We start from the raw sequence: 26,674 nt of genomic DNA, 5'->3' as shown, positions 1-26,674 counted from the left end.
TACTGTTTCCCTACATCTGTGCTCTGGGTTATATTTCTCATACAATGGGAGAAAAATTTCATTAAGGCAAACTATCTATAGACAAACACTAGACATGGACAATACTTGAACAGAGATAACTTGCACCTATTAATAATTTTGCATAGACAATAATCTCACACAAATGTTCATGTGGGAAAAAAAATTACTCCTCCTGCAAACTAAGGCTGTGGGGCACAAATATAGCTGTATTTACACATTTACATGATATGTTTTTATACCTATATTACAAATGTGTAATACTAGGTGTGTGTTAACATGGAAAAATACTTTACACAGAGTAAATCTGCAGGTAGCATCTGAATAAATTTGATTTAAATATTGCTTTTTAAAAACACAATGAAAAATAATTTGTATCTAAGACTTGCCCTGATCTCAGCTACTATGCACACTATATACATAGTCTTCTGTTTCAACAGCTGACAATTTATTTTTATTTTTAGAGAAAATATACTGAAAAATATGAAAAGAAAAAATTTAAAAAGTGATAGAGCTATCTCAAAAATGAGACGGAGGTGCAGAAATCAATAGATTTACTAACCCTTTTTGTTTTCACAATACATTTGTCCCTTTTTTCTATTTAACAAATATTCACTGTGATCCCTTGCATATGTATAATAAATGCATTATTAATTATTCTAGTCTCACTTAAATTCAGATTTCAAAACATAATTTTCATCCTATCAAAGCTGCAGTCTTCTTTTCTTACCCTGATTCACCTGAGTTCCTATTAATATCAAGCAGGTGTAACTTACAGTTTAGTTTGAAATTGGACGCAGTAAAGACAACCATCAGAGCACACACACACATTGTGTACAGCCAATCAGTCTTTCCTGTGACTACTAATGTAATGTGTATCATTTATTATCTAATTACTTATGACATAATTAAAGCAGAAACTTCTATAAAACAGCCTCTTAATTGCTGGCATACAAGTGAAATACAACCTGTAAAATATCTTTAACAAACAAATGTTATTTCCTTCTGTTTCTAAAACAGTGTGATAATACTGGTTATAGATTATATTTACAGTTGTTTTATTAAACATTTTAAATTGATTCTTATTAATAAATTTTCTGCAAGGAAGTGATTCTCTTTTGACTTGCTTTCTCTTTTTTTCTGCATCACTTTATATGTGTACACAGGTCTGCAGATCTTAAGGTATTGTAATTTGGTTCAGTACTTTTTACTATAGAATGCCATTAATCATAGTCTAATCTATTTCATAAACCAGTTTAATTCCATAGCTGCAACACTTTAAAAGAACCCACATGGAGACTGCATTTCAGTATCTCATGGGTAGGGGGCAGCTGTTAATTTATTATCACAAATACTACAATTACTATTAAGAGAATAAAGTCAATCAATTCTCATTGCATTTATAAGTTTGTTAAATGGACAATAAAGACATTCATAAAAAGCTGAGAAACACTGAGCTCGTGTACTATGCTACTTAAAATATGAAAGAAGAATTTACACTGCAGTGGATTTGCAGGTTTCCAGAAATTTTAAAGAACTAAAAATCTCAACCATATTTTTCTAACCCCATCCAAATCACAGGTAGTAAGTTCACTTGAATGAGTAATTTATCGTGTAGAAGTGTATTATTGTTTAATAATGTAAGGGGGGGAAAAATAGTCCAGCAAGACTTTGATCTCTAAGACTGCATTCACTGAGGTGCCATTTGAGAAGCAGGGGAAAATAGAAGATGAAACAGGCAGCAGACCCTCTGTACCCCCAGACTAATACTCTTCAAGGCTGCAAAGATTCAAATGTAAATCACTGACAGGTCACAGACCAGTGAACCTTTAAACTTAGAGTGACAATAGTCCCATTGATCCACTATTTGCAAACCATGCCTCTTAATATCTGCTATTACTTGCAGGAGGTCTAATTTGCTTTCAGGGAAAAAATAACAACCAACCAACCCACCCTAAACATCCAAAACCAAACCCAAAATCAACAAATGTGAAAATATCTACAAGACCAAAACTAGGGGATAATACTACTGAATAAGATGCAGTTGCATACTATTTTGATATAGACTATCTGAAATATAGGATGCAATGTTTCAGGCAAAGGTCTCAACAGATGCAGCTAACCTCTGGAATAGAAGAGGTTACCTTCTATGTCTTATTCTCTATAGTGCAATGCATCATGTAAAATTTAAAAGGCAAATTGAGATAATGTCTCACTGACTTATGATGGCTGTTGAGTATCCTGGGATCATCATTAAAACTCAGTATTTGTGCATTAAGATTAAAGTACTGATAATAAAATTTATCATTTGAAACTGGTTATTATACATATTTTAAAAATCTATGTCCTAATGATAACAAAAGACTGAAACAAAGCTTTCTTTCCTCTTCCTCCACCTCCCACAAGAAGTTATATATCAAATATGAGTTCATCAACCCTTTAAGAGCTGTCAGGATGCTTTACAGACTGTCTTTATTTTCAGATTCTACCTTTCTGTGAGGAATGAAAAGATGAAGCTTCTGCAAGAAATTTAACAAACAGGGATAGGGAAGTTCTTTGAAGTCAGAGAGGGAGATCGGATGCATCGATCATTACAATATCAATTAATCTCCCAATCTCTCATTATATGTGTACTATTATATCACATTGAAAGCAATAGACTTTGCATGAAATAAAGAGAAAATATAAACCAAAAGTACAAATTCCAAATACCAAGATTTTAATAGCCATATGCTTGTTCTGTACCTGCTGAGTACAGGCAGTTCCAAGAACACTGGCTCAGTCCCATCATGTGAAAAGGTTGAAAAGTATTTTTTATTACAGATATTGCAGCAAAAAGATGAGATAGAAATGCTCAAAAAAGCAAACATGAGGACTGAATGAACAAAACCTAAACCTATCTGCACTCCACCAAATTTATATTACATGGTATTAAATGATAAAATAAGAGTTTCAGGTGCAATAGCAAAACAGCAAAATAGAAGGTATAATTGTAAAAAAATACAAATGCCATGGGAAAAAACAGTGCTTTTAAAAAAGTAAAAATAAAATGTTTATATAGTAAATTAATGACTGAAAGTTTGCTGTGATAAATCCTATTTTACTGCTAAGCTTAAGCCTATCTAAATTGTAAGCCAAGGAAAAAGGACTTCTACCCATCACCCCCCGACTCGCTAATAAGTGTGAATGTGTGTTTTGGTCCTTTTATTCTCTTAAGCCAGTAACAAAGGTCAGCAGCGGTACCAATTTCATGGAGAAAGGGAGGACTGGAGAAGGAGACATACAAGTGTCCTTTACAGGTATACATCAGATAGGCAAAGGAGAAGTAAAAACTTAGATTTATGAGTTTCTCCCTCTAAAATTAGAAAAACATCAGTAAAGCAGGCAGATAAAAAGAAAAAATAATCTTGTAAATTAATAAAAATATGTAAACAGTTTAATTATAGAAATACTAGTGTACCTAAAGTCAACTGTCAAAATAATAATTAAAACTTGTACCTTTACTGGGTTCTACAGAGGAAAAGTAAGCATGTTCTATATGATGTTCAGTGCATTATTTATCACTTTAGAGCTGAAATTACCTCTTGAAGTGTACTTTAAAGAAGTCAAATTGATTTCCTCCTCCTAGTAAATAAAAGCTATATTCTGCCAGCTCCAGGGGCATCAGCAGAACAGTTTCACTGCTGTAGCTATGTGTTTGACAGTGTTTGGCTATAAACAAAGCTGACAAAGTTCTTGAGGGTGCAACACAGAAGCTTTTAGTCTGAAAGTATAGAAAGATGGAGTTAGCTTCAGCAATAGGCAGACAGGAGGGGGAAAAAAAGTTATTGGAAATTCTATTGCCTCTTTGGTTCTTTCTTCCTTGGGAAGTTTGCAGCATATAGATTTTTAAAGTGAATAAAGGTCCAAGGGAGTTCCACTGAAAAAATAAATAAGACATTTACAAGAATAATATTGACAGATGTATAACTTCCTGGAACAAAGAACTAAAGAGAAAAACACTTCCAGTGAAGAGTTTTCTGTTGCACCCAAGCCAACTCAGTATAAATGCAAAACATGACAGTTCTAAAGAAACTTTTCTTCCACTAGATAAGACATTTTTTAGAGACTATCCTCTCCTTGAGAATCGTAAAACAAGTAGTTCACGAACACTGTATTTTTCCAAAAACAATTAATCAAAAGCTGAAACTGCTATACAAATGAGTTATGACCTCATCTGAATGGAGGCAAAGTGAGTCATTAAAAGGAAGATCTAATACAAGCCAGATTTCCTGCCTAGCTTCCTCTGACCTCTGCTGGCAGAGCTATTTTCTTCTTGCATTAAAAAGTGTGGCTAGAAATTGTTCAAGCCCTGTCAGGGGAACACAACTGACATGCTTGTACAGCACAAGGCTCACATCAGCTGTTCTCCTCAAAGCACAGACTCGACAATTCTCTAATTGCAATGACTTATGGGGGAGTCCTCAAAACCAGCTTAAAAATCTCACTCCAACAGCAACCCAGCATGAAGTGTTGTTTAAAGCTTTCTTAATCACCTTTATAATCTTTAACTTATCATCTTCTAATGATTAAAATATTACATAAAATTGAATGATCTTAAGCCTAATATGCTACCTTATCCACACAACGGAGTGCGCTGTGAATTCACCTTACACCTTAACACTGAATTTCCTGGCATCCATCCAGTTAATTAAGCTCTCTTGTGTTATCATAATATACCATCTTGTGAGAAAACCCATACCTGAATGGTTATTTTCTATTGAGAGCCATCTTACACAGCCATATATCAAACCAAACATTTACTGTTGTTCTCTCATACTCTCCTGTTGGGTGCTTACATGGCTACGGACAGGTTTGAGATGATTGTGCTGGAACCTATTTCCATGTGACAGCCGCAGTGCAGATACTTGTGGATACCCTGGTGCTGAATGCTAATCACCACTACAGCCTGGGAACAATTGCCAGTGACGTCACTTATCACCAGAATGAACAGAAAGGCCTTAATTGCCTTATCATGAGCTTTGTGCTTCCTGCTGAATGGCTAGAAATCACTAGAAAATATAAGAAGGGATAAAATAATCATAAACCTGTACAAGTTTCAATAGTTAATAATAAAAGCAGTTCCAAAAGTCAATTAAGGAACTCATTACTCTTCTTCATATATACAGTTCTGATGCTGTTCAAAAAAGGTCTTGATTACTTGTATGAAAACTGAATTGAACACAGGTTATGAATAAAATGATTAAAATATATAATTTGGGATATAGACAGGACACAAAGCATACATGTCACTTAGCTCATGAATTTAGCTATATTATTTGACAATATTCTCATAGAACAACTTTCTATAAACATAAGTATTTTAGCTATTGAAAGGTCATTTAAAGTTTATACACTACACTATAATTCTGATAACATAAAATTCATAGAACAGATGAAAAGTAGGTGCTTCTCTTATGCTAATTAACATGCTCAAATTGTATATCCTGTAAATAAAAGCACTTCCTTTTTCTCTAAATAATGATCATCAGGATATACTTATAATAAAAAAAAGCAGCGTGAAAGAAAAGAAAAATAGTAAGAACCCTTTAAAAAACAATCTCTGCACTCATTTTCAAAACCTTTTAATTAAAATAAACAAAATACTATAATTAAGAGAGAGACAATAAAAACTGAACAGAGCTCATAAAACATCCCTAGGTGTTGGCAAAGATTTCATCTTTGTCATTTAATGATGATGAAGCCAAGTAACTGTTGCTGGAATGGAAGCAGGCTGATGAAGAAGGCTTTCAAGTTGAAGTCAAGGATATCACAACCTATATTTTTCTATTAATTCTATCTGTACAATTTCTTTCTAAATTCCATTACTTTCTGCAGTTGACACCCCCTTTAATAAATGCCATGTGTTGATCAAAGGTATAATGGTTTAATACGCTTCTGTTCATGTGAAATTGTTTGTTCATACACCAGCAAGTTCTAAGCAGTTCAAAAAATATCAGAGAATCAGTAATTAATAACAGTGTTAACTTTCAGGGGAAATTAGCTTGTGAAGTAAACTTTTCTCATATTTGATGCTATTTATGCAGGATCTGATAGCCACATTCAGCTAACTGAAACGGACTGGGGGAACTCTTAGCATATACTAAATACTTACATTATTTGAACACAAAGTACATTAAGTTTAACAGTACATCAAAAATAAATAAAGTATTTTTTAAGCATGAATAAGTTCTAAAAAGCATGGTATGTAGCAATTTTTTACAATTTTTATAGGGAAGACAAAGATAATATCATAATTTTTGGACACAATCAACTGGACATGGACTTTTCCAGTTAAAATAAAAATAAATCAGTATAATTAACATGCTGCTAAAAGGACAGTTTATACATTTAAAATATGATATGAATTAAACTAACTTAGATTTGTATGTTTTTAGAGAGATTTAATTTTACTTCATTGTTCATCAATAAATTTTCATTTAAAATACTTTTATATTTAAATAATGTGCCTATGTTACTGTCCACAAACACATTTCAAAATTCTGCAATAAAGAAGTCTGTTCGCCATTGCCGAGTTGAATTCCAGTTATTTAGGCATGGATTTAGGGGTAATTCTATTATAATATAAAACTGATCCAGGAAGTAAATACGTGTGTGCATATATACACAAACACATATAAACCAAGAGTTACTCTGTCTACAAACACACCAGTTTTGTATCCTTGCAATTTATCAAATGGAAAAAAAAAAATCAACCCAACTGATACTTTGCTTTCATCAGAGATTTTAATGAAGCCCACCAAAATAAATTAAAAGAACCATTTACTTCACCAATTTCTAACAAGAGTTAGTTATCTATGGTTATGGGTGTATATATGTGAATGAACGAATAAATCCTTAACCCACCATATCTTTTTCTCCAGTTTGCAAGCTGTCACCCGTGAAAAGTATGGTGTAGATGGTAGGATGATACTGTACCTGATTGGCTCTGGAGGTGGTCATGGGATCAGATGGAGAGGACTTGGTGGTAGTTGGGGAAGATGGCAATGTCTGGGAACAAAGCAGTTCAGGAGCAAATCAACCTTTACAAGCCTTAGACTGAACAGTTAAAAAAATAAATAAACCAACAAAATAACATAACTAGAAAATTAAAAGAAATAAAAAATGCCTAAGACAAAAAATCTTTCTCCTACTCATTGGAACTTAATGGAATTTAAAGTCAATTAGATAAATAATGCATGTAAATATGCATGCTTATGCATGTAAAAACAAATTAATGACTTGAAATCAAGATGGTGAACTCACATAAATACTCAAAAATATGCTGACCACATGAGGAATATATTCTTTCCTCTCTCCTCCTCTTGGGGAAAATGAAGACTATAAGTAAACAAAAATTCCAGCAAGTTCAATGAGCACACTAGAAACAGTTATCAGTCTACGAACAAACAGGGCCAATGTCTGAAAAAAGTTAAGAGACATTTACTCTGGCACTTTATAAAGCACCATTCTACAGTAAGGACTTATAGCCAGCAAACTGTGTTCCATACCTTACAACAGTTACGCTGAAGCTACCAAGTTTCTGGCAATATTCTAACTGCTAAAATATTCATTGATCTTTTTTAATCTAGAAGCAGGTGAAAAAATGTAAGCATCAATCTCATGATGGATGAACATGCAACTTATACTTTCATAACAAATAACTACAAAATATTTATGATTAGTGTTAAAAACGTTCATTTAGTTGAGCAAAGGTCAATAGCTTATTATAGTTCTGTGTTCAAAATAAACACAAAAAAGAATTAAGAGTCATATTTATTGATCATCTTTTCTAAATAATATACATACGCTTAACATTAATTTTTGAACACATTAAAAAAGCACTGCTCTGTTTAAAAATTTTATATACACATTTCTCCTTTAAAAGTATTAGATTGTGACAGAAAACCTCTTCTTTTTTTTTTATAAATGTAGTAAAAAAGTAAAATTCCAATTTCCAAAACATAACATACAATACTTATTCAAAGCATGTTTGTGACATCTTTGCAATATATAAATATTATATCAAAAATTACACTATTTTTATGTCAAGAAATAAGTGCTAAAGTGCTATACAATGGAATTTATCATATGCTCATATAGTTACTAACCAAAACTATTTAGAAATAAATAAAGCAAAATTTCACACTTTCAGCAGTTCTGTTACTTACAATCATTGACAGTCCCTCATAAAATAGGTATACATACTTTTGCACTAAAACTCTTAATGCATATGAGAAAGCTGGGACACTGTGAATGCATAAAGTTGTGTATTAGCAAAATATGGGCTTGTACATATGCACACACAAATATTTTAGATGTATGTTAAACAGTATGAAGATCCATTTTTCATAGTTTGTACATAAACAAGCAGTCAAAACAGGAAAAATAAAACCTTAAGAAACAGATCCCTATTTTGTGCTTCCAACTTGTTACTCATTGTAAAACAATAAAAACAAATAAAACCAGTTAAGTATCAACTAGGACTCTTTTCTTGATGTTTATGTAGAAAATACTATCATGTATAGGACCTTATAAAAAATATGCAGCTATTGGTCAGTAGGCACCCCACATTGTAAAAATCAAGGCGATTATAAAGGATTCTCCCATGTCTTTATGTACCAAACATGGGACCATCATGAGGGGTCCATTTGTGAGGGGCTAGAATTATTTAGCAAAAGATGTGTCTGATTCCACAGTAGTTCACAGTTAAGCTTGTTCAGATATAGAATTATAGTTCTGATTTTAGTGAGATAATGCAGCATTTCTCTTACCAAAGTCTGAAATTACAATGAACTGATTTTTACCATTTAAGACTAAACAGGAAAAAAAAAAATAAAAAAAACCCAAAAATTAAAAAAAAAAAAAAAACAAAACAAAAAAATCCCAACCAAAAAGAATGGAGAATTATTTATTGTCCCAATAGGTTTTTTATTATAGCTAAGTATTAAACTTCCATCCTGAAATCCCCAAAAGAAAAAAAAATGCTAATATATTTTGACTAAAATATTTCAGAAAACTGATAGCTTGTGTTATCAACACCACTGCTAACTACCACATATGGTACTGTATGCTGTTTTGGTATGCTAGGTTGCTTATCAAAAGGAAAAATAGTTTGTTCTTCACAGTCGTTATCTAACTTAACTAGTGGATTTATAGGGAAATATGTAGAACACTTCAGCACTGGATAATGACAATCACTGGTACCACAGATGATTTAAGAAACTGGAAACTTCTCAGATTTCAATTCATATCAATCTTCCTAAAGCACAGCTATATATAGTCATGATGAAAAAAGGAGTGATGATAATAATTTCAGGTGACTGTTGAACTATAACATCTACGAAGTAGAAGCATTTCATTATTTATTTTAGCAAAAGCCTGTTTAAAATATAACAGGAAAAAAGAGATTATTAAATTTAAAAGCAAAGACTGTATTAATGAACAAGAATCAACAATGAAAAACACCTTTTATTCAAAAAAAGCTAAATACTGAAAATAATTCTTTTTTGTCTTGTGCTTTTGATGCTTTTTTCCTTTATATATCAGGTTGTTTGTATTTGAGGCTTGATCTCTCTTACACTCTTTACTGACATAACTACTTTTAGTTATATATATATATGTATACACACACATATATATAAAAAATAATTGACAGTGTTTTGTAAGAATTAATCTCTTTTCATGCTTCCATATAATTCTGAAGATACACCTATTTATTTCTCTCATATCAAAGTAACACAAAATGATTTTTCAAACATTAGAAAGTCCCCACCAGAAACAGGTATTTGGAGTTTGCACTGAATTTTCACTGGCTGATAAGTATTACACAGTTTCAATTGCTTTTCAAAAACTTTTCAGCAAAATTGCTTCTGAAAGAAAGTTGGATAGAACTCAATATTCTGACTTATTATGCAGCATAGAATGTTTTGGTATTTTGCTTTTAAATTGGCAAAACTTTCGCATTAGGCAAGCACTCAAATTTAGTAGTTAGGTTTCTGACAATGAGATGTATAAACAGGTTAGAAATTGTAAGATGAATTTACATTACAAGTTTCAATTTTTAAGTCTGCTACTTCCATATGGTAATTGAGGATTTCCTGAAATTGCAGGTTGGCTACTGACAATGTTATAAAATAAATGTTAGAATTTCTACCACACACCACTTCTAAAACTCGCAGAGTGTTTTTTAAGGTGTTTTTTGAATAGTATAACCTAAGCCATGATGAAATTAAACTTCTCTTTTCTGTTTTCTTAAATACTATTACCTTTCCTACTACTTATGAGTTACATGTTACAGTGTGTTTGTTCTGACTTTACCCTTCTAGAACATGTGTTTGAGAAAACAGATTTTAAGTATTTAAAAAGGAGCCTAATTTTAGAAAAAAAAAATCCGCTTTAGTCATATTTGAGTCGTAGCATCTTCTGAAAGTCCAAGAAAATACTACTACTTTTTTGTGCTCAAACACTGACTATACTGTGAGAGACTTCTCTCAGGGAGCACAACACACTAAAGTGTGCAGAAATATGGTAAAATCATCGCACTTCCATTCTTGATATTTTTTGATTAACAGAGTGAAGATATAGCTGTACCATGGCAATATAGATTACATACAGTCCATCTGCATGGTGTTTCAAAAGGTCTCTGAGTCCTATTTTGTTTAGTATGACGCCCTTATATACATATTTACACTAAAGAAATTTCAATACTTACACCATGGTTAATAAATAATAAAACTGTACTGAGACAATTAACTTAACTCTCAGTACTTACTAGTATATTTATATATTTAGGACTAGAAAGAAAAGGCAGAAAATGAAATATTATTTGAAACAGGGTTACAGACATGAAAACATAGAAAAAACATCATTTAAATGTGAAGGTGAGACTGTATTTGCAGCTTACCATTTTCTAGTTTCTCACTACAGAGCTTGCCAAACAAAGGAGATCTTGGTAATAACATTACCTGCAATAAATAACTATTAAGACTAACCTAATATTGAGTTTCAATCCTGCATATATTAATATTGGTGCTTTTAATCACTGAAATTACTGTGATAAAACTAATTTGCTTAAGTCAATATTTTAATGCACTTTAGGAAAAGGTGTTATCTTTAAAAAAATTGTATTAAACAGTTTAAGACCTTCTGCAGTTAAAATGAGAAACAGAGAGAACTGCAAGGCCCTACTGTTCTGAACAACCTACAAGACTGACTTACTAGACTTCCAACACTATCAGAGATAAGACTTTCTTAGCAAAATGCTGCTTTGCTAAACAGAGAGTCTTCTTCACATCTGCTGTGATCTCCTTTAGTCTGTAACTCTGCTAAAAAATTCTTATCTTGGAGATGACTGTATAAATATATAACACATTTCAAAAAATATAATTTGGATAAAGAAATAATCAAGGATTAATAATTTGCTTACAATTCAGACTGTAAAAAGGCTACTTTGATGACTTCAGTGATCTATATTTTCTTCCTACCTTTTCATTTCTGTAAAGAACAAATAAAAAAAAAATTGATTACATGTCAGTCTCTGCATTTGGTTTTGCTTTTGAGTGGAAGAAAAGACAGGGCATAGGGGAAAATATATAGGGAAATACAAAAAGACTAAGAAGTAACTCGTCTGTATTTATGAACTCTTGGGAACCTGACTTTGAGAAAGGAAATAAGTATGGTTAAGTATGATCACGAAGAAAGATTATCTCATGTTTTGTCAAAGACAAGATGGGATAAGAAGCTTGAAGCAAACCACCAGGTTCCATTCAGATCACCAGAGCAACTCTGGATGAAAGGAATAATTTAGAATTACTATTGCAGTAAAAGGGACAAAAAATAATGAGACCTCCTCTTTCATCAAAACTTGTCACAGTAACACAGAACTACTACAAGATCTGGTGCTGTTACATAGAAATAACAGCAAACTGAAGTATGTAACTAGGCACAGCCATGAGAAATCCTGTAAGATATAGGTTTAAGATTCCTTTTAGAAGAGAAGGTTACCTCTTCATTCTGGGATACTTTGGGATACAGAAAGATACACCAAAACGGCAAAGTCATTAGGAGGCATGAGAGGACTTAAGAATTTTTTGAAGAACCAAAACACCACTGAAAATTTATGTGAAGTTGAATGCTGCTGTTCATCCCCCAACAAAATAGTCTATTCTCATTCCACTTTTGAAGCAGTTAGTTAACAGCTACAATGTTGACTGCATTCATAGACAAAGTTTTTCATAAATATTGAGATTATATTCAACACTGATGAAATGAAACAGAAAATAAAACAAGTGATCTGCCAGCAGAATTAAGCACATGAGAGACAGGATAAAGTACACATATTTTTATGGAATACTAAACTTTTGCCATTGGATTCAACATACAGAACTAAGTAGCTTTTTTTTGTTCTTGCATCTTGTGAAGACCCCTGCATATCTTATTATATATTGCAAAATAATAACTGGTGTGATTTTTCATCTCTGTTCACAAGTGAAAAAAGTTTATGAGAAGTTTTTAACTAGATGAAAAGATGACACTGTGATCTATGAAGATACTTATTTTTTGTTTAAATGAAAACCTTAATTTTCACATATTCTACAGTTTATTAAGATTCATCTAGGTGATAGACTTTTTTTCTTCAATGGATGATTAAGAAAAGAAAGGCTTCTCAGAAGGGATAGGCTTTTTAAGAAACCAATGAAAGTTTCTTAAGGAAGGAAGAATCTGAGCAAATTGGTGGATTAAGAATGAATACAATCCAGCAATGTACGCATGCAGGCCACAAAGCAAACTGCACCCTAGGCTGCCCCAGAAGTGTGTCTAGGAGGATGAGAAGTGGTTCTGTCCCTCTGCTCTAGTGTGACTCCACCTGCAGTGCTGCATCCACCTCTGGGGCTCTCAGGACAGGAGAGACATGGACCTGCTGGAGAAGATCCAGAATAGGACCACAAAGATGATCAGTGACTGGAGCACCTCTCCTATGAAGACAGGCTGAGAGAATTGGCATTGTTTATTCTGGAGACAGGAAAGCTTCTTAGAGACTTTAGAGCAGACTTTCCTCACTTAAAAGGGGCCTGTAGGAAAAATTGGGACAGACTTTTTATCAGGTAGAGTAGTGACTGGACGAGGGATGAGGTTTTAAACTGAAACAGGTAGATCTAGATCAGATATTAGGGAAAAGCCTTACTGTGATGGTGATGAGGCACTAGAAGAAGTTGACCAGAGAAACTGTGCATGATCCATACTTGGAACTGTTCAAAACCAGATTGGATAAGGCAACCTGGTTTACTGTTGCTGACACAGGGGGTGGATCTAGATAATCTTTAGTTTGCCTTCCAACTAAAACCTTTCCATGATTCTATGAAGTCTACTGAGCCTTTATAGTCTGAAGAACTCATAATCCAAACCAACAATCCTCTCCTCCATTTAAGCCAATATTTTCAGCTGTGTATTCTTAAACTCAGGTTCTATATAGGCATTTGAAAGAAAAAGATTTTATTTAAAAACTATTAAGTTTTCTTTTTTGTTTTTGATCAACATTTCTGGAGTAAAAGCAATTGTTTTCAACAGAGGAAAATGAAATTACAAGTCTGAGTACAGACAATAACTTTTGTAGATTTTGAATAAAATAACTGGGACCATGATTAATAAATAGAAAATTAACTCATGAGACATTAATTATCTACTGAAAAAGCTGAAGTGAAACTGGTCCTAATAAAAGCTTCAATTGGAAGTTCTATACATGAAAGTTTTACCCTAGGAAAGGGAGGAGGAAATTCTAAATCCTTTTCTATGTTTTAAAAGACTTAAGCATTTCATAGAATCAAAGAATCATTCAGGTAGGAAGTGATCTCAGAAGGCCAAACAGTGCAAACTCCTGCTTGAAGAACAGTTATTTTTAAGATAGGTCCTCTTTACTTCCATAAAATGCACAGTTTGGCAATGGCCATCTCTGTTTCCATGTGCTTCCTGGACAGGCTGCTACAACATCTGCTATCTGCTACAACAGAAAGCTGGAAGGAAAATTGAACTAGCCTACAAAAAAGTTGTAATAATCTCTGAAATAGGTGATAAAACCAATTTAAGCAGCCTTTTTCATTGTTCATAAGAGTTGCTATTAATTTAGAGGCAAAATTTAAAGCTTTGGATGCTGATTACAAAGACTAAACAGCTCAGGTTCACGGTCTCTTATGAAAACATGTTTTCGTTCCTATGAGTTATGTTAAGGTTTGGAAGAGTTTGTATGACACTCATTAATAAATAGAGAAAAAAGAGGCTAAATGCTCATAGCAATTTCTGGAAAGAAAAAGGGCATAGGAACCTGTTCGTTATTGCTCAGAGATACTTAGAGAAACAGCAGATCATTGACATCCATGGAGATTGTCTATGTTGTGTAGATATAAAAGATACAAACATTTGCAAATTAAACATCTATCAGACCTACTTGGAGGAGAGAACTCCCTGGTATCCACTGATAAGTCCAAAGGATTAGAAAAGACAAAAAACAAACTGGAGAAAGCTCAAAAGGAAGCACATAGATTTGCTTTCAAATCTTCTGCAGCGGAAAAAGCTGAAGTAAAAGGGACAGAACATTCAGATAGTGATTTCCATTAGTAAGGAGAAATGCCAAGCCAGAGTCAGCCTCTCTGTGTCCCATGCCTTTCCAGAAGACAGAAAGTGCTGAAGTTCAAGTAGTCAGCAAAGGCTTTACCTACTGCCTTTCTTCATTGAATCTAAAACCAGAAATTTTCTTTCTTAGCTCCCTTCCCTAGGGTGAATGTTGATAAAGCAGCCCAAGACAGAGAAATTCCAACAGAGAAATGAGAGCTGCATGCTCATACAGACTTCAACCACTGGTGTCTTTATTCATGGGGAGAAAATTGCATCTTCTTTTTGACTGAAACATTTTCAGAGTTCCTAAATGAAGGTCAATTTTTTTATTTCAGATAACTTTAAATTTTCTTCAATCTGCAATGTAATACTTTGTGTGCCAGTGTTCTTGGTCAACATTCTAAGACAGAAAGAACCATGTAAAATTTGGCATAAATGAAGAAATTACAAAAAATAAGACTTATTTTAAAAAACCCTCAAAATAACTAGTATTAAAAATTTTACTAATAATTTTAATAAAATTGTCATATTTGTTCTCTCAAGAAAATAAGAACACTGGAGCTCTAAATCACAGCAACCTCTTATAAAATATTATTCTCCTAAATTTTTAAATCAAGGTATTATATCTTTCATTAAGGTACAGTATACTCTGACACTGAAGGACAGATTAATTCACTCCAAATTCTACCTAAGAACTAAACTAACCATTTCATCTCTTGGTAAAAATAATGGATTTTAGGTTTGAGTAAATTTTAGATTGAGTCAATGTTTATAGTGTATTAATTTATCATGAACAGACATTGCCTCATTAAAAGAGAATTTTAAAAATTCATTGTGGTTAAAATTGTTTAACATATGCACATGCATATCCCCAAATATTTGATGTTATATTATATACCTGTATGTATACAAGTAATATATTTATATTTTAAGATGCAAAGCTAGTATACATTGTACTTTAGTCTGTCTTAACTTCATTAGCAGTGACTGCATTCACTAATCCATCCCTCCAGAATTTAATTGAACTTAACATTTCAAATCAACAAACCCCAAACCAAACAAACTTTCAAAAAGGAGGAAAAAAATTGAAAATTAAAAAAAGAAAAAAAAAAAAACAGCATCAAGTAAAGAAACAACCAAAGCAAACCAACCAGCCAAAAAACAAGCCCCCAAAAGATAAGAAAAAAAACCTCAACAACTTTGCAAATACATTTTCTAAAGAAATAGTGTGGACAACAAGATATATCATCTTCAGACACAAGAGAGTAATTATTTAGGCATTGCACTAAAGAGCTCTGTAATCCAGTTTCTCAGGATCTTACTGACTTACCTAAAAAACTAGCTTCATTTCATTTCAAACGGGGAAAAACACTTTTTATTGCAATACAGAACACTCATTTCCCAGTGGATTAAGAAATATTGGCATAAGATCCAATATTTTATCAGCAGAAAAGCCACTCAAAATATAGATCAATTTCAGATCTTTCTCTCTCTTTCAGGTATACTCATTTTCATGTCTACTAATTGAGAAACTGATAAAATAAAATTGGGGGCTTTCTTTTTAGTATTTTCTTATAAATTATCTAGAGTAATTTGTATGCAAAATTATTGCATACAGAAAAAAAAATAAATAGTAGTAAATATTAGAAATCATATAAATGGTTTATGCATAGTTTCATCCATCTAAAGCAGTCTGTTGCAAACTCATCCTGCTCAAAAACATCTTTATATAAGCATTCTATGTATGTTACTGTATACAAAGTAAAATAATTGCACATGGTTACCAAATTATAGGAAATTGAACCTTACTAGTGTGGAAGGACAAAACAATCTTTTCCCACACAGGATAGATGAGAAACTAAAATCTTTCCTCTACAGGATAGAGAGACAAGACAAAATTTTACTAATGTTCACTCTTTTCTTCATTCTTTTCTTATTCAATGCAACGTAAAATAACTTTAAAACATGTATGATGAATATTTCCCATTCTCCTTACAGAGTAAAATTTTTAAAATTAAAATTTATATGGAAAATCAAAGAATAAAGAACTAGGGCAATAATAGCTTGCAAATAGTTTTTGCAGTACTCAAAGATTTTGAGTAGTAGAAGCCAGTAAAAATAGGCAAAAAGATGCTCAAAAATAACACAAAATGAAATTGTAAAAAAATTTCCCAAGTAAATTAACCTTATGTTTTAAACTTCTTACAGGCAAGACTTTAAATTATCTAATTTAGGGTCTAAAAAAGAAGTTACCTTTTTTCTTTTATTTATATACATAAACATAGAGAACACTCAGTTAATCTGTGATTTTTAGTAACACTTAAGATTTACATAGGGTTCACCATTTAAGATTAAAATTCAGCAATCTTTAACTAAGACCTAGAGGTCTATTATCACCTTATACAGTAAAGAAAAGTTTATGAAAAAAACACATTAGAGCATGGCATTGGAATTTATAAAACACTGTCTAAAAGAACTGCTGAGAAACATGGAACATGTAAGTACAAGGAAAAAAAGAGTACCAGCAAGTTAATAAAACCTAAAACAACATTTTCTTAAAGAACATGATATGTTTACCCCTTCCAGCACTAAAGCTTTAACACTTCTAAGGAGCTGCTGTGACTCTCTATTCCCAAGCAAAAACTCACTTGTTTGATGCGGTCTGGATTAACAGTGGTCTGAGGCTGTAGGATGCTGACAGGCTCTGTCTTGGCCACATTCTGAGGCATTTCTCGAATCTTCTCTGCAATGAAGCCATGAACTGCATTTAGTGCTTCGACTGTTCCCTGGATCAGACACACCCGCTCCGTAGTACCTGCAAATACCAAAAGTCATCTGAATGCTGTGGATTCTTCAAGGTCCCACAGACTGCTTCAATTAGGGCACAAAGATGGCACTCAAAGGCAATGCTGCAAAACCAATGAGCAATACCTTCCTAAAAGTCCAAATGAGAGATTTCTGAAAGATAACATACTGATGATGTGAAGGTATTTTAAACAACTATTGGTGTAGATCCCACAATCATTAACTTTCCAAGTCAGCCTGGATAACATCAGTCAGAATACTCATAACCTTCTTCCAAAGTGAAATTGCTCTGTTTGTGCAACAAAAAATCCACACCAATTCTCATCTATCGATTCCTTATTTAAAAACATCTACAGCATGGCTGAAGATGGATGCAGAACTGTGGAAAAATACTTTTTTTTTTTTTTTTTTTTTTTTTTTTTTTTTTTTTTTTGTGTGATGAGACTGGTTTTAGATGATTTTATATGGCTTTACTGTATAGCAAACAAGGGGTATTTTACATATTGGGTTACAGTTTGATACACCTTCACTAAACAAATATAAAACCTCCGAGTACCAATCCTAAGGGTAAGAGTATAATACTTCACTGAAACGATCCATGTTCTGTATTCCACATATCAAGACACTTAAGTAGGTTCCAGAAAACCAGTTTTGACTTGAAAAACAGGATCTGACAGGAGTTGGAAAAAATTCCCCAAAACCCTCAAAACCAACTTAAAATGGAATATTGTAGTTTCCAATTTCATTCTGCAGGAACACCAACATAAGGCAACCTACAAACTCAAGTAAAACTGCCTTAAAATTTCACATAATTTGTACTTTTAAAAACATATTTTTACACTTCCAACACACACAATTTTTTGATATTCATCACCCCACTCTTGTCTTCAAATACTGATAGAACAGTTCTACTAACAGAAGATGATTATAAAATGAACTATCAAGATACTGGTGTATTCCTAAAAATACAGTAATACCATAATACTGATTTTGTTGCAAAGATACGTATCTCTATTCAATGTCAGTGCATATTTTCCTTCAAGACTATGGAGAGAGGGAGCAAAATAACAAATCTGAGTCATGGAATTAGCACAAAAATAAATAAAATAATATTTTTCATTTATATACTCCTAGTAAATACTATTGATATAAGGTCACAAATTAATCTTTTCTCACATAAAATTCATTCACTCTACCTAAGGAAATGAAAATGACAATGTATTGATGTGGCAAATACTAATAAGTTTACAACAATTTCTGAAATTCACCACATGTTGGTTTGCCTCATTTCCACTGTACAACCTGCATGGAATCACACAGATTACTGTACCAGAGTGGTATGCAATCTTCTCCATAAAATTCCCTTCCTATCAATTTTCTGTTTATATAATCAGCTTTCATCATCTTAAGATATGCTTCTTACAAGAGTGCAACATAAATTTTAACAGAGAACAGTACTGCAACCTTAGGAATTTCCAAGAAAAGAACTGGGTTTTATTAGTTGATGCTTTTCACCTGCTTCTGTGGATGATCTCTAATATTAAATATTTTGTTACCTAAAGATGAAGAAGCACACTAAGAGCCTTGCCTGCTCTTAAAATAACATATTCATATATAGTTAAAATCTTATTTTTATCTTAAGTATCAAACAATACTGAAATTCAGCACTGGTAGAAGCACTACAGCAAAAAAGACAGAATAAGAAACATACTTTTTTTTTCGTCTAACAAAAGATGTTATTTAAAAATAATTAAAATTAGAATTAAAACATGTCAACCAATATTTCAAAATATGTCAGATTATTAATCCTTAATATAAAATTAGAATGTTCACACTCTTAACTGCAAGTTGTAAAAGTCTCCCAATCAAATGCATATTTCTCAAGAGGAAGCTTTTTAAAATATTTTTGTGACCTCTTACAGCATCTTTTCAACAAATCATCTTCAAAATATTGAAGCTAAAAGAAAAGCTAATTTCTTTCCCAAACACTCTCTCAGAAAAGGGAATTTGACTGACACAAGTGAAAATCACCACAGCCAATGAAACTTGGTTCCTAGACAAAGCTTTCTTAATGCCTTTTTTCTTTTTCCTACTTGGCTTCCTCCCCTTTTGCAAACATCGCCTGTGGTTTCTGTGTAAAGCAATCCAGCTCCAAGGAAATGCTCTGGGGAGCCTTTACAAGGTAGTATTAATTGTCTCCTAAACGATGAGATGCGAGGTGGGCTGATCAATGCAGCTAATGCAAGTGTTCTCCGGCTCTGCAGACAACACACGGAAACAAAACACGGATCGGGTTACGGGCCAGCCTCATTCAGAGAGCACTCAGCAGGGATGGCTCCTGTCAAAACACTTGAATGGAAAACACTGCGTGCTAAACAGGAATTTCGGTACACTTGACTTTAAGTGACTAAAGGCTGTTTTGCAATCTGTGGTATTTTAGAAGGTGCTGCATAATAAAAATATGCCGCATGTAATACTTGAGACCAAACATGCTACGTTTCAGTATGTATAAACTAGGATGTAGCAGCAGAAATCACTGCCCCATGAAAAAATAAAATTGTGCAAAAACACATCTCACACGGAGTTAAAGTCTGAAATTGCACATTTGCTTTGATAGTCATGTGCGCAAAAAAATGTAAAACTTAAAAAAATGTGGAGAAATTGTACACCTCTACAGTTTTGAATTGTCTTAATATTTTTGAAGCAATGTTGTCATATTCCTTCACAACTGTAATAGCTTCTCACTCAGATACCAGAGTACAATAATTTACAAGAATTATGCAAAAGAAAAACTGCCAGCTACATGACCAACCTGTATAGTAAAAATAAACCTACGAATCACTAACACTGGTGAAATTTCTGTCATTTTAAGAGTTTTAGGCTCTCTAGTGTATGAATTAAAGTGTCAGACTGCTTATGATTTTCAGTTAACAGTTTTATCCAATCCTTTTTTCACATTTCTGTGAGCAAAAGCTCAGCCATGTATATATATACTTTTTGTCATATGATTTTCAGAATATGTATTTAAAATACAGACCTAATTTTTGAAATAGCTGACAAAGAAAATCAAACTACCAAAACTCACTACCCTTATTTATGTTGTGTAAGAATAAACAATATAAAATTATTCTCTTTTAAAAAATTATTTACAATTCAATTATGTGCTAGAGTCATGTATTGTACACTGCCTTTAATATATGAAGATACAATACATATAGAAGAGAAGAATAATTTTGACACAGATAATGGCTAAATGTAGAATAAGTGATCTTCATGCCTGCACGTTAAATAAACCCAGAAAAATGCTTTTATGTATGTTCAATAATAACAAAGTCCATAGTAGAAATTTGCATGTGGCTATAAATTGGAAAAAAAAAATATCTAAAAACATGCTGCTGATGTTTCTACAATCATTTGTTTTGTTTTTTCCTAAGGGACTCAAATTACTTTTCATCAAGTGCAGTGTCATTTCTTCCCCCTTATATTAGAATCCAAATTCAATTTGCATGTGTGGGTTTTAACGTTTTCTTAGCAAATAAGAGGCAGAATCTAATTGCACAAAAATACCCTGCCTGTACACTCACCAAAAAATTTATTTGCAAAACCATTAGAGAAAAAAGGAAATCTTTATCTGTTTTTTTTTTAGTTTATTTTGTTTATTTAGAGGGGGGCATTTTTGGGCCCTTTTTTTTACACAGCATTATATAGAATATTTCTTTTCTCTCTTCAGTTCTATGGGAGATGGGAAAGTGATACCATTACCAGGCATCACACAATTTTTAGGAAAATAGACAAAAGACTCTTTTGATATCTAATAAATTAGGACTAAAACATAAACAGGCTTGCAATAACTTTAAGAACTCATTTTTCCTTCTACCTCATGTAACTATCTAAAATTTTACTTCTGGCAAATATCCTTGGACACCACACTAATTTTTTCAAGAACTTCCAAACAACAGACCATGTTTTTTCTCTGAGAATGTTATTTACTTATTGGACAACTGATACAGCTTTTAAAACAACCATTAGAATAAATGGCAGAAGATGCAACAGGAAACGATCCTGATGCTTTTGATGTTTGTATTTCTGTACTTAACTGGCACACATCTATACATGGTTGCCACTAAAATTTAAAATGCTTACTTAAAGACTCTGATTCAGTGTGTAGGAGTTCTTCTGTACTCACAGAAATGCTCACTAAATGTTAAATGTGCTTCTGTGTCTTTGGAAAATAAGAAGCATTTCTCAGCTGAAATGTTTTGGGGAATGTATGGTACCTTTCAGAAATCTCAGGCATTTATGTGACTCTATAAACTTTACACTGGGCTTTTACATCAATCTTAAAGAGTATTTGAAAACCTAAAAAGCACAATGCAATAGCAGCCCAGGGTAATCCCAATACATCCAGTAATTAAATCTCCTTGTACTTTTCCAGTATACCATGCCAATTTCTTTCATACTAAAAGGGAGAACCTGTGAGACAAGCCAAAGCTAAAACCTTAACTAAGTGAAAGCTGCACTACAGTCTCTCATCTGCTCATTTACATTAAGCTTCTTGTTTGACAATTCCCAGTGCAGCACTCTACTAAACCAAATATCCCATACATGTATTTTTGCAACCCATGATCAACTGGCTGTTAGAGTAGGATTCTATAGAACACCACACAGGCTGATTCAGCCAAAAACTGATCTTGCAAAACCCTTGGTAAAATAGGACTGTGCTTTGACACTATTCCCAAGCAAACTAAAAATTGTCAGTAACTTGCTTAATATGAAATTCTGATAAACTCTTTCTTGGATATAACACTTCCACTGCACATTTGCATAAAGCCTCAGAAAATGAAAGTCATAAAATAAAAATGTTTTTTTTATTCAAATGCATTAGAAGTATCTCACAAGGTCTTCAACAGATATTGAAAAAAACCTGTGTCACATAAATGATAAAATGTACAGTCTTAAATGCAACACATAAGAACATCCCACTGATATGTGAAGAGTTACAGAAATCTCAAATGGACAGTTTTGCCCTTCAGTTCCTATCTCTCTCCCCTATTCTTTTTACCTTGTTTCTTGACAGAGAATTAACTGGTCTTAACACAGACTCTGTATCCATATTCCTCACTGACAGAAAGGCATCTCTCAAAGCAAAGCCTGATGATCCCAAACCTTCCAAACTGAAAGGGAAAACGAGGGCTGGTTGAAATTCTACGGCATTGATATCCTGCTCTTGTTTGCATCCAAACAAAACAACGTTGGAGCTGCTTGCTCAGGACACTCACAAAAATAAGGGTGTGTTCACAGGAAGCCTTACCACCCTTAGCAGAAGAACCTGACCACTGAACTCAGGTGAATAACACATCTTTTAGATATGACATGCAGACAGCCATGCACATGTGTGTGCACATACCTATTGATATCCACATTTATACCAATTTATTTTACTGTGAGTGAATAGGTGACAACTTTCACTAGAACTTAGATATTGAAATGGATCAAGTTTAAAAATTTTGCAAAACTTATGAAATGTATGAATCCTCAGAGTTATATGAAAACAAGTTTTACAATCTGTTGTGATTTGGTCACAAGACTGAATTACATGAATCCAGGTTTAATGTAGTTATGACTAAAGAAACAGATTATTCCCACGTGAGAGAGAAAGCATGGAATTAAAAAAAAAACCTCAAACCTCATCACTATTAAAGGTTTAGAAGAGATGATGAGTCATCTTACAAAGAAAACAACCCCTTGAATATAAACTGTTTTGTTATCTATCAGCTACAGCTTTGATGATGATTTCCCAGAAACACAGTTACATAAAGACAGATGAAGAATTACTATTACTACTATACTGTCATGTGTTAAGAGACAGGATTACAACTACTTCTCTTTGTTTAAGAGTTATTAATAAAAAATAAAGATTCCACTGCAAAAGGTGGTAAATGTCTCCTAAACCAAAGGAAAAGGCCAGAGATTTTTTTTCTTTCTATGATTTTATGTAGGAGTGTTACTTAGATGAGAAACACTCACAGAGAAAGTATGTGTATAAATTAATGCCCAAATGGCTGCAATGAAAGTAAACATACTCTAACTATGCTTTGGGAAAGCATGTTTCTGGACAGCAAAAGTACTGGAAATAAGAAAAACCTCAAACCATGGACAGAAGCGCTATACTTCTACTAATTTTGTTTGTCGGAATTTTTGTCTTAATATACTATTTGTAAAATTATCTATAACAAATAAACTACTATTTAATCAAACAAAACCCACTTGAGTCCATCATAATATTGATAATAAAAATGGGAATATAAAACATAGAATTAAAAAAAATACAAAATAAATTAATTTAATCATTGCTATTTACATGATTGATGTAAAATCTTTTTTTTTTTACTAAAAAAAGTTACATGAGTCTTGATGAGCCCTAAATTGCATGGTACTCTCTGCTAACAAAAAGAAATCTGCTTTGATTTTCCTTAACAGTGGTAAAATGGTTGATGGTTCAACATGCTTCTGACTTTTTTTCAAAAGGAAATGGCCTCACCATTATGATACTTTCTAATAATGGAATATAACAATTTGATTATTCATGTACTTTTTAGATTATCTGTGCCTGGAATATTGCACAGAGTTACTATTTTTTCCCTATCAGTAACCATCTAAATAAGTAAACATTTATTAAAAATCCAGTAGTGAAATTGTGTGAAAATGTGAAAGTCAATGATAAGTAAAGCTTTCAAACTCATTAAAACCAAGCACACACAATACTACCAGAAGACTGTATCGGCTGGAGAAAAGAAAATAACTGACCTTATTTTTAGAAGGAGACCACAGAATAGTAAGAAAAGAAATAGCATATGTTTTCCAACATATCTAGAATTATTTTTTTATTAACAAAAGAACGTGAGACTATTTTTTCCTGCAAAGTAACATTCAGTTGGCAATTACTGCTTTTATACAATGCTATAGTAATACGAACCTTTGTTCATAATACCTCCTACATGTACAATTACCAAGCCAAAGAGAAAAACCAAACCCATTTAAACAGTAAAATACGTACTCTGAGAAATTGTAGGAACTGATACATTTTATAATTTAGAGTGGTAACAGCTGAAATCACCAAGGAGCTTTTCTCCTTAAAAATATTTCTCAAGTTCCATAGTTTTAAAGCCTGTAAAAATCTTTTGAAAATCCCCCTGGATAAGCTGAGCTGCTCAATAAATCAAATCACATAATACAACCATTGACATTTATTTGTTTAGAGGAAGCAAATACCAAACTTCAGGTAAATGAATCATACTCAACCTTTAGATTAGAAATTCTATTAAAATATTTGTGACTGCATATATATTTTTTCCCATATATTGCAGGTAAACACTGACAGTGACATGGGGGACATGATTTTTTGAGAGTATGCTTATTACTAATGAATGCTTTTTAAATTAAGTCATGATCCTGCCAGAAATCACCTTTATGTATAGCGTTCAAGGTAAACATTAGAGGCAAGAATAATTCCAGGTAGGAATAAAATGTAAAGAAACATGCTATAGCAACTGTATCATTAGAACTATTCTACATAGTAGTTCAGAAATATGAAGAGAGAGACAAGGATACCCATACCCTTTGCTTTCAGACTAAGAGTGTTCTGTCAAAACCAGGATGAGCTCCCGTTGTGATGCAGTCATTATAGCATACATCCAGAATAGGCCCATGCAAACACAAACCACATTCTTTTTGTATCTATCTCCTTCTTTTTCCATCTCTAAGTACTAGTCTAATTCCACGTTCTGCTCATAGTAGATTTTATGTGCTGTATCTTTAATTAAATCCATAGCTCCCCAGCAGCAGACTCTAGCTCAGAGTTTATATAGTAAGAAGGTAGGAAGAGTTTCTGATTACTGCTCAAACATTCAGTATGTCACACTTATTTTTCTTTGTCTTCCCACCTCCTTCCTGATCACCGACTGCAACCCTTCTATAGTACGTCCTGCTGATTTTTTTATGAATGGCGTTAATCTCCCTTAAATTTAGTTTTCTAGAATTTATGCCCTTAACCAATGTAGCCAGTTAAGAAAGACATGGATGTCCATGAACAGTGCATCCCATCTACCTTTAGATGGAATCACCCCAAAAAGATAAGAAGTTCTCACACTTAATTATACAAGGAACTTTAAGTATTAGTTTAGATAAGATGGAGAGCTCCTAAAGGCTCACTACATACACATATAACACAATACTGTTTTCCTATTTATACAACATAGTGAATTGCTCTTCTTACTAAAATGATAATAATTAATGTAGCAATAGTAAAAACATTACCTGGGTATAGGAATAAAGCATTTTGTAAAATTATTTTGGTGCTGTAAGAGGTAAATTGAAGTTTAATAAAGAGATATTTTCCTCAAAAACCAATGTCACACTCATTTCTGCCCACCGGAAGATTTATATAAATTCATAAATCTTTTGTCATATCATATGTCTACAATAAAAAGGAGTAAAAAATGTTATGTAGGCAGAACTGTTTCTAAATAGGACTCTTTCACAACTTTTTGCACTGGATGACAGTTGCTCTTTCTCTATTTTTATAGCTACACAATCTTTTTTCCTAAGCACTCAAAAATTCCTGCTTCACAGGTATTTGCTGAACTATTTTCATTCTTGTACAAAATTACTTTTAAAATAGCCAAGGTAGATATAATGGCCCTGGGAAGTTCAGTACCAATGAGAATCAGTTGAAGTGAACAAAAGATCTCCTGCCAGTACTGATTGAGCCAGACAGAAGCCTTTTTAAAGGCCAGTCATTTTGTGAGTATTTTCAACTATTCAAAAGAATAACGTAATAATTTAATGTTTATACAAATGGTACAAGATTTCAATGTGTTTATTGTTTTTATTATTGGATTTGAAGGAAGGAATCTGCATCTCAAAGGACTCCAAGGCATAAGACTTTTTCCACAGCTGCTTTTCTAAAGTCACCTCATGGGCTGGAATTTCTAATTAATCTGAGTAAGTTACTGGTGCTCAGCTACTCCTCCATGGCCCTGCTGTGCAGTAGCACAAGAAAAATGTTACAGAATTAAGAACTTCACCAGCTCTTCTCCTCAATAGGCAGCAAAAGACAAGTTCACCTCTAAAAATCAGACTCTCTATAGGTACAAATACATGTGAAATGGTCTCCTTTTTCTATTTGCCTGAGAGATCATTT

At 32.8% G+C, this 26,674-nt stretch overlaps 1 protein-coding gene across 3 annotated transcripts in view; it reads right to left on the bottom strand.

Moving 5' to 3' along the window:
- The window catches only part of NOVA1 (NOVA alternative splicing regulator 1), a 142,316-nt gene that overhangs the window by 15,908 nt on the left and 99,734 nt on the right, over positions 1-26,674 (bottom strand). For 2 of the 3 annotated variants that reach the window (XM_053980346.1, XM_053980348.1), the window contains 2 exons: positions 17,316-17,482; positions 6,997-7,068 (listed from right to left, as the gene is read on the bottom strand). In XM_053980346.1, coding sequence (XP_053836321.1) covers positions 6,997-7,068; positions 17,316-17,482 — 239 coding nt within the window. The remainder of the gene's footprint in view (positions 1-6,996; positions 7,069-17,315; positions 17,483-26,674) is intronic. The other variant, XM_053980347.1, reaches the window with a different exon arrangement.

Source organism: Vidua macroura, chromosome 6 (genome assembly GCF_024509145.1).
Source record: "Vidua macroura isolate BioBank_ID:100142 chromosome 6, ASM2450914v1, whole genome shotgun sequence".
NCBI classification, from domain to species: Eukaryota; Metazoa; Chordata; class Aves; order Passeriformes; family Viduidae; genus Vidua; species Vidua macroura.
Note: the sequence above shows the minus strand (reverse complement) of the source record. Positions and strands in the feature narration are given on the sequence as shown.